General features: G+C 40.1%; 1 protein-coding gene across 3 annotated transcripts in view; it reads left to right on the top strand.

Annotated features, from left to right (window-relative positions):
* The first annotated feature begins 239 nt into the window (after positions 1-239).
* The window catches only part of DAB2IP (DAB2 interacting protein), a 204,240-nt gene continuing 191,315 nt past the window's right edge, over positions 240-13,164 (top strand). The window contains exon 1 of one of the 3 annotated variants that reach the window (XM_054174496.1): positions 240-595. In XM_054174496.1, the coding sequence (XP_054030471.1) occupies positions 478-595 (118 nt within the window). In that variant the 5' untranslated portion in view covers positions 240-477. Of the gene's footprint in view, positions 717-10,570; positions 10,603-13,164 lie in introns of those variants that run through there. The other 2 variants (XM_054174498.1, XM_054174506.1) reach the window with 2 other exon arrangements.

The raw sequence follows: 13,164 nt of genomic DNA on the forward strand, positions 1-13,164 counted from the left end.
GCTGGTCTATTCATTCTGCAAACAGCCTCTTTCCTTTCCAAGACAGCCCTGGGGACACAAGGGAATGGCAGAGTTTATTATAAACTGAGTAAAGGAACAGACTATTGCTGGAGGAGATCCAGGGTTATAAAAGATTGTAGCAGGAGGGGGGGGAGGAGGAGGGAACAGGGCATAATTTGTGTTTGTGTGCGAGGGGGTGCGTCCTGGTGGCTTCCACGAGGCATTCCCCAAAGCCTCAAGACCTTTGGTGGTTTTGGAGCGGCTCTCTGCAGTGCGTACCGTGCTGTGTCAAACCCCACTTACTTTTTATTGTATCAATCATTCTCTTTATGCAGCAACACGAATCGGAGAACGCTTGCAGGTCCTGTTCTGAATGAGCTCCGCTCTCTGCCAGCTCAGCCTAGTTACTGCTGTAACTTAGTCTGGGGGATGGGAGGAAAAAGGTTGCTGCTACTTTAAATATAATGCATTAAGAGGATGCTGGAAAAAGGCCTGCATGCTGTAATACCCAGCCATCTAGTTGGAAAAGGAGCCAGATGTAATACAAAAGAAGAAACACAGCCTCTTATGGATGCAGCACTAATTCATAAATCAGGTGAATCAGCTTAGGCAACTGCTGTGTTTTTATGCCTCTGCTGCATGGACAACTGCATGTTGGATGCTTTTATTTGACGTAATGGAACCAGATAATCCTTTGGACCAGGACAACTCCAATGGTAAGAAGTAGAAAACATAGAAAAGAGAGGGAAGAAAAGGATAATGAAAGACTGTCTGAGTTACACATCCTGCTGAAGGCACAGGGTTAGGCGTGTGTTTTTACTGTCTTCTGCATGGATAAGTAGAACTGAATGTGGTAATGTGCTTCACATTATCCTAGGAATCACTCTGTTTACAGGGTTTGGAGGGTAGACTGATACATACAGCATATTGCAAGGAGCAGTAAGCAGGCAGAATTAACCTATCTTCTGGGCAGTCTTTGCAGGGAGAAGAGGAACCTATGGTTTCTACATCCTATATTAGGCAGTTTGGGGGTCTTCTTTGCCAGTGAGAAAAGACTGTAACTTTCTGCAATATGTGCTGTCAAACGCAGCATTTGGGAGCAGTTTCTTTATCTGCAGAAAGCTTTCCTACAGGCAGTTGCATGAGTAATTTACTAAGAAGGATATATTTAGCTAGGGACCACATAAATTCACCCTGGAATTAAAGTCCATGGTTAAAACTGCAGCTATTCCCTGGATTTACAGCATTCCACATGCTGTTTGTTTGATATCTAGTCTATTGGAGGGCATACAGAAAAGCATATATTGGGGTAAAAGTTGTTTGCAATTGCAAGTTTTATTTCTCTGTTGAAACAGTGAATTGGCTGCACTGAGAACAGCAAATTGTTTACATTTATGAAAACAACTTAAGATGGTGATTTTTAGACTAAATTGTCTGTCAGCTCTTCACTATGTAATTGGTGCTGTACTGGATACAGTCTGAAATCCACAAAGTATTCCACTGCCTACATACATAGTGTTTCGGAACTGTTTATGTATTACTCACAGCATATTCTTTGCTGATAACCTAGAGCTCCAAGTACCACACCACTGCAGCGTTAATATCACAGGAGACCTAAAACTGTATGGAAGGAATGTGGTTAAGGGAATGAAGTAACATTTAAACTATGTGAACAGTTGACTGGGCAGATATAAGTGGGCAGCACTGCTTTGCTTTGGGCTCTGTGCCATGCTGAAGCTGAATTGTATGAAATAATCAAGGACAGATTGCTGTGTTGTTTCAAATGGCAATATTTACATGAAAGAATTGAGAGGGGAGGATCACACCTTTTATTTCATTTTTCTGCTCTCTCTCCTATGCAGTTATATTAATTTCTCTCTAGAAAAGCAGTACCTACTTCTTATGTCTTTTATCTCCTCCTAGACCACTAAGATATAGAATTAAATCTTATTTTCTTCTTTACAGCAAGAAGGTTTAAGTTTATCAGAGGAGTGCATGCATTGCTTGGGCTGATGTTAACAAACATCTAAGCAAGTATTCTTGCCTGTCCCAGCATTAGAATCTGGACTTTAAGAGCCACAGAGACAGTGTCTTGATGCTGTGGAAAATGTAAGTTTAGCTTTGTTTTCTCAAACATGTTAAAATGGCTCAATGAATTTAAAATGCATAGTGTGAGTTACATAGGTTTCTTATTCTTCTCCTTATAGACATGCAAAGTTTATTTTGTCACACAGAGTAGAAACTAGTTTTCCTATAAAATACTTCAGTAAGTTGACAGACACTGGAAATGTTCATAAACTAGGACATGAATAAGTAAGCACCATGTATCCTAGCAAAATCTTCACTGGTTCCCCTTCCAACTGTGTAAATCTCCATCTTCCTTTTAGAGTATTTTAATTACTCTGATTTAAACTACCCCATTGTAAAACCAATGGGTTGAACTGTTTCTTGATCACAAGGTCAGCTGCTTAAGTGTTCTGCTGCTGGAGCTGCCGGAGCAGTCTGCAGGACTGAGGGATTCAACTGTTGTGATGACACACTCTGCATCACTTTGCATGAATTCAGTAAATGCAAAACTGTCAACAATATGCCAGCAAAATGCTGTTATGGAAATTTTCCTCTTAGGAATGTAGCTGTCCTCTTTGTCCCTTTTATTGTCAAACAGCAAGTGAGCTGCTACAAACACACTCATAACAATTTTGTTTATCTTATTGTAGTGCTCAGGTGACAAATATTAATGCCTTGGGAAGTCACCATAACTTGAAACGTTGTGCTTATAGTAGAAGTGCCCTTTTACCCTCAACAATGTCAGGTCAAATTCCCTTTTCTGCTCACAGAATGAAAACAGGTATTTAATTTTGGATCTACACATATTGGTTCACCACCTACGTTCAAATTCAGCTCAATTCATTCTTAGCTGCTTGTTGCCAGCCCAATCAATAGATCATTAATGACAGTAAAATCTTTTTCAAAGGCTATATAGCAGTAATATTCTTTAGAGTTTCCTCCTGCAGCCCTTTCATTTGCTCACAGAGATATATGAAATCAGCTAGAAGGATGTTAGTGGAATATTCAAGACTGAGAAGCTGTGTGTCTCATTTCTCAGCACAGTTTTTATTCCTAATCAAATCAGGTCGCCAGCTTTTCGTGGAGATACCCTATAGATTTCCTGTTGTTTGTAACTGGAACAGAGAAGGACCACTCATTTATTTTGGGGCCTGAAATGAGATTTAAGCTGTGTTAGTTGCTTTGACTTGATAGACCCTGTAATAAAATCATAACCTGTGGGTGAAATGGTTATTGGATTTTTTTCTCTCTGATTCTTCACTGAGCTGTAGTGCTCGTATGGCTTTGAACACAAACTTGGGAGGTTTCTATCCATTGTGACTTTTGTGAAAGGAGATGGGAGTTCAGTAACTTTGTGTGTGCCTAGGATAAAGACTCACACAAAGCTACAGGTGCTTGTAAGAAATTTCAAAAAATAATTAAAGCACTCCCATTCTCCTCCTCCCCTCCATATTTTCTTTCCATTCTCTGAAACCCAGGAATATAAAGAAAGATTATTGTCATTTTACGATGGCTCACAGTTCTGACTTTTTGATGTGTTCTTTTTAATATACTGGGGTGGTTTTATTTGATTAAAAAAAAAAAAATCTTGGAAGAGAAGTGCTGAAGAATGTGCTGATCCTGAAACCATAACCCTAAATTACCCATTTCAGAGGGATGACATATCAGAGCTACAGATTCCTCTTTTGTACTATAGCCACTTGCAGCTATAGGAAGAAAAGACAACTCAGCAGCTTTTTGTGAGCTGGTGAAGATTTATAAGATGTTGTATTTGTGTACAAACTCTGGAGTACAAAACAGCCATGAATTATGCATTCATTGTGTCTTTTAATTGCTTGGATTGGGGTTTTTATGGCTGTGCTGAACACTGGTACCACCTCTGAATTTATTCTTCCGTGCGTCCTGGCAATATTTCTTTGTGAATCAGTTGTTAATCTTTTAAGGGCACAGTATTTTTAGCAGACCTTTTGAACAACCTTGTAGACCAAATCCCATTTTCTGGCTTTAGAGGAATTGTATTCCCTACACAGTAAGTGTGAATCACAGATGCAGATTTTGTACCACAAAGAAAGGAAGAAAAAACCCCATTGTTCTTTAGTAATACAATAATTATAGCATATGTTTGCAGTCTCTGACATTGAAGCAGGTGAGCTACATGGATGACAGCCAGACTTGAACTTTGTCTGCTGTTGGTAATTTAGATTCCTCAAGCAATGTTCTAGGGCAGTAATGAAATCCTAGCCTCAGTGACACCTTGACGTGCATTAAAAATAACACAAGGAAAAGAGAAGCAAGGGCTTGGGAAATGGAATGTTTTATATATTGGCTATGAAGTTTGTTAGCAGAGTCATGCAGGAACCCAAGACCAACACATTATGGCTGCTGCTGGTGAAGACCAAGGTGTTTTATTCAGAGATAGGATAGATCTGCCTTAGAACAGAAGACGACCATGAACATTGCTGCTGAGCTGCTTTTGGCAGATGTACCTCAGCAAACAGAGCCAAAGGCTCATCAGCACCCCAGGCTCTTTTGTTTCCAGGGCTTGACATTTACTTTCACTGTGTAGACAATATATATCTGTATTCTTAGCCTTGTAGTATCTTCTTTTAAAGATAATATGATTATCTCAGAGAGAACAAGGATTAGACTAAAATAGTGAAATCTTCTGAAATGTCTTTTTGGAAGTTCTACAGAAAAGGTTGTTTTGGGGGAATTACTAATGCAGGTGGAAATTCTGTTGCTGAACAGTGAGGCAGAGGCAGATAATAGGGGAGCTAATCTGGTGCTTCTTAGTCAGAACTGCATTTTAGGCACCTAGTAATGAGAAAAAGAAGGAAAATTGGATGACAACACTGATTTTCGGTGCAATACTCTGAAGTTCTTGTCTTTTAAATTGAAGTAGTACTGCAGATGCCATGCAGTTACATGTTGAAAAATAAACTCCTCATCTACCAACAACTGAGGATTTATGAGAGTAAATTACTTAACATTTTACCATTGCAATTAAGTTAGCTTGTTCTGGAACAAACCTTGCCGTGATCTGAATTCCCTGTGAGTGTGTAAATTTGGTCAGGGATCTATTTTAACAGAAGTATGTTGTGTGCTTTAGCATTGCACATGGCCTGGAAATGAAATCTTAAATATTTCTTATAGGTGTTGCCATTCTGGCACGCTGTCTGAGCAGTAAAGTTAGTATTACTGAACATTTGTATCTGAAAAAGTAAAGAGAGAAAATAAAGATGCTGGAAAGCAAGGTTTGATTTAGATGTGGTATGCTGAAAAAGTACATGAGACATGGAAAGGGGAGGGAAGTATGGAAAAAAGAAGACTAGCTTGCTTGAAGTTTGTACTGAAAAAACAGCACAGCACACTCTTTTTAGTTTTGATTATCCTTTAAATAGATTGGGTTGATACAGTTGTCGTGTAGACACATTAAAAGCAGAGAAAACATGAAGTCTGAAGTAGATTTGGAGTAATACAGGCAGCTAGAAAGTAATTATAATACAGTCCTAATATGTGGGTTTGTGCAACAGTAAAATTAGACCAGTTTTGCTGCCTTACTCATGGCCACGTGTCACTGTGTATTGGCTTCTATGGTTGTTTTTGTAGGCTTGCACAAACTGCAGACAACTTGCCATGATCTCTGCAAGGCAGAGCACTGATCCTTTTCCTTGTGTGAGAGGAAAGAGGGAGTTTTGTCTCGGAGCAGCCATCTCGCAAAAACTGCCCAAAAGCAGAAGTGAATTTTCTTATCCATGGAACTGTCCTGCCCTATTAAGTCTGAAAACTTGGGTTTCTGTAGTGTCAGCGTTGGCCAGTAATGAGTTATGGTGGTTATAGTTTTAGAAGTTAATTTCCCATTATTGTCTACAGGACTGAAGAAGAATAGTAATGAGTAGGTTGGCAATTAAACATATTAAACTATCACTAAGTGATTAGATAGTGCTGTACTGTGGCCTGTGGCAGAGATCCTTAAAGAATTATTTGTTCTTTCTCTGCTTACCTCAGCCAACCTTTATATTGTTTGCAAAGAACTCTTGGGGGTTAAATGCATTAGAGGCACAAAGTGTATATTGTGAGTAGAAATATTTATCCTAGACATCTGTGAGCAAGCAGATTATTTAACAAGTGCATCATTTCAGGAGATTCCATTTGAAAAGCAAGGTCTCTCTTTTGAGCAGTTCTGAAAAATCATCCTTTTTTCTTAGCAAATTTCAGTTTTCAAGGCTGAGGTAGCAGAGGGCTATAGAGCGCTGAACAGCTATGCTTCATTCTTCTCTCCGCTATAGTTCCTGCACCGTGTCTGTCTTACAGCTTCTGACAAAAGAGAGGTAAAGAAACTTGTGCTCAATGGTAGGAAAAATCAAAAAGAAAAAGACAAATGGCAGTGTAATAGCTGGAGAAGATAAATGCAGGCTGAATTCCTGATGAATTGTGCACAAAAGTGGGAGGCAGCTTTTTGGTGGCAACCCTTTGCTTTATATTGAACCGTAGTTTTCTTCACTGTATCCAGGTGCAACCTATAATTCATAGGAAGGATGTGTTGTACTGAAAGGTATGTCCAGAGCAGGTAATAAATTTTTCTGGGCAAAATCAAAGTGGGAAATCTGGACACATAAGAAATAGTGGTGACAAAATCAAATAAAATGTCCTACCTGAGGGCATTATTTATTGGTGAATATCTGAAATAAAGACAGATTCACCCCACAGGTAACCCTAGGCCACTGCTCCACATCATTTTCTGAGGTTCCTTTAAGTTCTATGGTAAGTATTGGATTTACTCCAAAGAAATTATCCAGGTGTGTGTAGTGACCATTGTTTGAAAAGGATCATCAATAATCTGCCTGAAATGTCAGTGACCACGTGGCACATTGAGCACATGTCACAGAGTTAAAAAATTGGTGTGCAGGTTTAATTTGCTTTCTTTCATGGCATCAAAGCCTTTTGGCAACAAAGATTTAAAAACAGATACAAGCACTATCTGGTAACTTCGTTATAATTTACAGTAAGCAGTGAAATGGAAGGATCCAATATAGTTTTAATAAAGTGTCTAACAATATCAGAGAGGCAGAAAGCTCCAGGGGAATAGGAGACCAAGGATTAGGAAGATTATTGTATAATGATTTGCAGAATAAATTCTACAATTTCCCAGTTTGTAATTGAATTGTGAGCAACCATTATACGCTGTTTCTTCCTTTCTCTTCTCACTGAAAACTGTAGAATAGGACAGAGCCAATCCAGGAACTCCCCACCAGATCATGAACATGCCCATAAGAACCATTAGATTAATAGAATGTGACTGTCCAGACTTGGAGGTACTAGAAACAGTTAAAGTAGTGTCTTCATTCTTTGGTAATAAAGCAAAGGGTCTTTTTATAGTCAAGCATGTTCATGGCCTCTTTCATTTTGCTTCTGAGATAGAGCAACATCAAAGCACAGCTTTGTGGAGAAACCTCCCAGTTGCGTCTCTAAAATACAGCACAGTTACAGGTCTCCTTCAGAACTGTCTGGAGCAACAGCCTACTATGGGAGAAGTGAATTCAGCACAGTTGAATGGAATGGAAGAGTCTGCTCTATGAATCTTGCTTCTGTCAGGGCCTAGGATCTAGGAATAGATGTTAATACTGGCAAGGTGTGTCAGCTGCGTGAGGATGCTACACAGGAAAATGCCTCAGAACCACGGTGCAGGGATAGTGAAGACCAAAGGGGTTTAATGTTTTGTTCCTGTCTCTGATTTGGAAAATAGAGGTCAAAAAATTTCATAGGAGCAGAGATACCGAGAAATTAAAATCATTCATGTGATATATCAAGGTATTTATAGGCCAGAAGCTTTTAAGTCCATAAGGTTGTGGTGGTAGATAACAGAAACTGGAGAAGCCAGGGAAGAAATGGTCAGTCCTTACTGAGAGCTGAGACCCACATTTGGAGAAAGTCTCAGTCAAATTGAGTTCTTCTAAGGCCTTTCATCAAAGGATTATTGTGATCACATACCTGTGGCTTCTAAGATGTTTGAGAGCAGCCTCCTCTTCTGGTGATACCAGAAAGATTGACAACCCTGAATGTTTTGCATCCATGTCTAACAAATGTACTGTACACAAGGGATATAAAGAATAAATAGCTGCTTACCTTCAGGCACTTCACTGTAATATCCTTTATTATGTCTGATCAGGATGTTTGCCCAGGAGGCTTCTCAGAGCATACACGTGATTATCATGTCAGTTACAGCATTATGGTAATAATGTTTACATTTAGATGTGCTTCCTCTTGCAGCATCTCCAAGGAATTGGCACATGTGAAAGATTTAATTGCAAAGCTTTGCTACTGCTGGTATGGGCTGGGAGGCCTACCAGATGCCTTGCTGAGTGAGTCAGTAGTCAGTGATTTTTGGCTGCTACAGAGCTTGATGCAGCGATCAGAAAATGTCTGCCAAAATGAGGTGTCAAGAAATGTTTGTTTTCTTACCAGATCTAGATATGCTTCTAGTTTTGTTTTACACTTCTAAATACTTCTCTAGATGTAGCTGGGAGGTTGGTAGACAGCTGTGGCAGATGTCATAACACAAGCCATTGTTCTTTGTCCTGGAGCTGTATGTGTGGGTTTGTTTGCTTAACCATTGGGTGGGCATGGCTTGCTGATGCAGCAAATCCATGCCTCTGAGTCTAGGTCCTGCCTAGACTGGAGAAATTCAAGCTGGAGAAATCTTGATACTTAGTGTTTTGAAAGTAGGAAAATAAGTTGCTAATTATCTTACTTGTTCCAGAATGAAGAAAAAGGAATTTATTTAATAGTTGTAAAAGTTGGACCAGAGTTCATAATGTTTTATTGTCTCTGCCACTGGTCTTCTGTTTTGCAGCAGTGCTATTAGAGCATTACTCATGGCCCAGAGAGTATCCCTGAAGAGTTTTTCACAGTTCATGTGTCAGACAGGAATGCAAAGGATCAATTTACAGCCACAGACAAAGATCTGAAAATATCCAGGGGTACCTGGGAGAATGCTTCTCACCCCAAATTTTACTGATTTAACTGATTCCACTCGTCTGACTGTGAGTGTTCTCAGCTAACCTGCAGTTAATTTCTGAGTGGCAGCAATAAAGACATTGTATGTAGAGGACACTGAGAGTTGGTGTAGGAACATTAAACACAGGGTCCCCTCCTTGCAGTCTCTCCTGTTACACAACTGAAGAGAATTTCAGTGTGTTCTGGAAGGCTCCTGAGTGCACTGCTGTGTTCCAGGGAGAAACCTGCTGGTGCTGTGCAGCTCTGTGTCCATGAGTGACTCGCTGTGTTTAGCGAATCATCCTTTACTGCTCAGTTGCAGCTGTCAGAAAAAGCCAGGCATTGAGTGGAGAGGGTGTATTTAAAACTGGATGAGATGATGGGAATGATCCATAAGCTAAACAAAGCAGCTGGATGTAGTTTATTGGTTCTGTTGGGCCAGCATTTAGGTAATGGCTCTACTTCATCAGAAAGCTGGTAGCCGTTGGTAATTCATTTGCTTCCTAGCTGTGTTTGTTTCATTGCAGTTTAAACTTCCCTGGTAAACTTCAGAGGAAAACAGAGGATGTATCAATCTGTTTAGGAGAGACAGTTTGGAAATTAACCTCTCTTCTTTTCATGTAATTTGAACCAGGATTTGGAAAATTAGGCCTTAACCTTAGAAATATTTCTGTATGTATTCAGCAAAAGCTGGCAGGAGGAGTTTCACTCAGTTATCAGACAATTGTTTGTCTGGATGAGCACACATCCAGTTCATCCTCTTTTGAGCCTTACAAATATTTGTTGTTTCTAAGACTGAAGAAAGAAGAAAAAAAAAAGTTCATTCTTACTGTGATTTCTGACCCAAGGTGATTGCACAAATGGAAGGTACAGAAAAGATAACCAGCAGTTGGGATTTAGGGGGCAAAAAAAGCAGGTGCATTCCACTGAAAACCAGTGCTGAGTAGACTCAGGGCGGCTGAACTGCCTGCCTGTGCCTCTGACTAGGAGAGAGGCGTGTTTTATTTTCCCTGCTTATTCACTTTCTGAGTCATTCATCTTGTGCTATAGCTATTGAAAACTGTAACAGAGTCTGGGAAGCGCTTGGCTTTTGAGTGCTGCCTGCTGATTGGACTAGGGAATGCTGCTGCTCGGGAATAATGTGTGAATACCATCTGCTCGGAGGAGCTGGGAGCCTCAGCGAAATTTTGCTTGGAGAGGCACCTTTAGCCAGGACTCCAGGCAAGGGGAGCAGGCTAGCTTATGCTGGTTCTTATCCAAACTTTTAGCGGTCGCTGGATCTCCTTTCTGTTTCCCTGTTAAAACTTTGTTTGTGTTTTGCTCGAGGGCTGAGGTGCTTCCCCCCTGGGTTTGGGGGCTGTTTTTCCTTTCCTCCCCCCCACCCGCTGCATGGGATTTCTTCTGGGGTTCAGCATGCACACCAAATGGGGAAATAAATCAGCAAGTTTTGCAGCTGTTTATTGCAGCACAACAGTTAACATGGAATGTCTGAGTTACTTTGAGAAACTACTTCCAAAAATTTGACCTGCTCGCTAAAAGGTAAGCAGCAAAGGACTTTGGAATTACTGGGGCTGACTTTTTATTTGCATAGAGGTTTTGTTTTGTTGGGAATGAATATGTCTCATTTGAAATGTGCAGTTGCTTTGCAGCAATGCCTGAGATCAAAGGCTGTGTTTTGTCTCAGAATTTCTTTAATGAGCCTGAAGAAAGGAATAGAGTTGGAACAATGATTTTCTTGAGCTCTTTTGTATAGAAATCGTTTCACAATAGGTCTTAACACAAACTTTCTGCATATGTTGTTCGGTTTGCATCCTTATGAAGGGAACTCTCTCAACTCTTTATTTACCTGATTATGGAATCCCTTTTGCAGGCTGTTATCTCAGATGAAACACAGCTATTTTTCAGCAGTCCAGATTTGCAGTCAAATGGTGCATTCCACTTCAACAAGACAAGATGTAGTTTGTGAGCCCATTAAACCCTGCTCACTAATGACCTGCTGGTGTAGACTCAGTCACTAGAGAGAAAACTGTAGCCATTCCTTTATCCCCAAAACAACAGGCCTGACACCAACATGACTGATGGCCACCACTCTCTCCCATTACTGTTAGCACACACTTAACTTTTTGATGTTCCTATTTTAAAGCTTAGCTGTGGTTGATTTTTTTCTGCAGGTTACATTCCAATCAGACACATCCATCTCCACAAGGCAAAGTTAGCTAAGGGAGGACGTGGAATAGTGATGTTTTACAAAATCTTAGCCTTCCTTCCAGTGGGTCAGGTTATTCCATTTACTGTTGTCTGTTTCAGTGGGAAATCTGCAAAGCCTATTTCTAAGACTTTGCTTGCTGAAGGCTTCACTGCACTTTATTTTTGACAAATACCTGGTTTTTTCGCTCTCTCTTCTGTGCTGTTATGTTAATTATAACTGCACAGTAAGGAAGTTGCATGTACTTACATGTATTCTAAGACAAATATTTAGTACCTGGATATAGGGAGCACTGGATTTATGTAACTGGTACTTGATCTAACCTAAACATTTTCATATTGAATCAATTTTACATAAGCAAGAGGAGATCTTACATCTAGTAGATGCTTTCTTACACTCAGGCCTCTTGAGCTTATGGTCTTTTAATACAGAAAACAGCTGTTTCTGCCTGCAGTTTCACTAAAAAAAAAAGATTAACAATTAGATGTCTTTGCATTTAGCCATTTTTCTTGTGGCAAAATGCCAGATCATCAAAAGAAACTCTTTTAATAGATAAAAATACCCTTACTTTGCTGAAACCTGAATCAGGAAAATTGTTGCAAGCCAAAGAAGGCCTGAACCACACCAAGGTGCAAGACTAGTATAGTCCCTTGGCTGGTGGTCATTGGACTTGCTTAGAATAGAGGATAAGGGGATCAAGGTCTCACTGTGGCTCGTGCAAACCTAGTGTCTCTCATTTTATGTGTGTTAAAAGGCTTGAAAGGTCAGACATGTACCAGTGCAAATGGGGTTTTCCAGTAATGGGGATAAAACAAAATGGTTTCTCATTCATCGCTGCTGCTAATAATGCTTACTTAGTTGTTGTTGGTAGAAATATACTGTCAGTGTTAGATTTTCCAGGTGTTGCTCTTTACTTTGTCATTTGGCCAGGCAACATGACTATAATGAAGTAGCATGAGGAATAAAATGTTGACCTTTGAACTCCAGAGGTGAAGATCACTTCCATTCCAGACATAGCAGAAGGTTTTTTTAGCTGTTGGTAGTAGTGACTGAGTATCAGCTGTAACTGATGGTCTACAGGACCGTGGAATGAGAGCTTTTTAATTCAGTGGTATGTACGTGGACACAGATCAAGCTCCAGCTGACTGTAAAAGCATGTGTATTTTCTGCTCAGAATGGACAAACTTGTTATGTCTCCCCTTCTTCAAACACAGTAGTTGCTTGCTTCAGTGGTCTAACTGTGAGAGATGTTTTTGCATGGACAGAATTTATTGTTTAGGGACTTAACACACAACCCTTCTGCAGAGGGTAAGATCTGCTGCGTTCCTCAACAAAGCCCTCCACAACTTTGTAGTATTTCCTTTTCATGTGATCCTGGGTAGCTGCAAAGCAACTTTTGTTTGCCTGCCTGTTGCCAATATGTTTGTATGATCATCAATGCTGCAATGCTTATGTGCTTTTCACTCTCTAATCCAGGTATCTTCATGCCAGCTTAAATGCATTGTTGTCCTGTTCTTATAAAGGGGAAGTAAATTGGAAGTGGCTTGCCTAAGGTCACACACAGGAAGCTTTTATCATTGTATTGTAGCTGCATTGAATCTTCTATGCTCCTCAGTTGCTCTTCAGACTTTCCTTGTGCATCACTGTCTTCTTCCTTGCCCATTTCCCTTTCCTTTCTCTTCCCTTCATCTCTTACTGCCACCTCAATAAATAAATAGTTGCTGGAGGACATCTGTCATTTTGCTGCAGAGAGCAATATCTACCTGACATGCCTATATGAACTTTGAAAATTTTAGCTCTGGGATTTTTTTAGCAGACCAGGGACTGGAGCATCTCTCTGACAAGGAAAGGCTGAGATCTGGGACTCTTCAGTCTGGAGAAAGCAGCCTGAGAGG

The sequence above is a fragment of the Dryobates pubescens genome, chromosome 29 (assembly GCF_014839835.1).
Source record: "Dryobates pubescens isolate bDryPub1 chromosome 29, bDryPub1.pri, whole genome shotgun sequence".
Taxonomy (NCBI): domain Eukaryota; kingdom Metazoa; phylum Chordata; class Aves; order Piciformes; family Picidae; genus Dryobates; species Dryobates pubescens.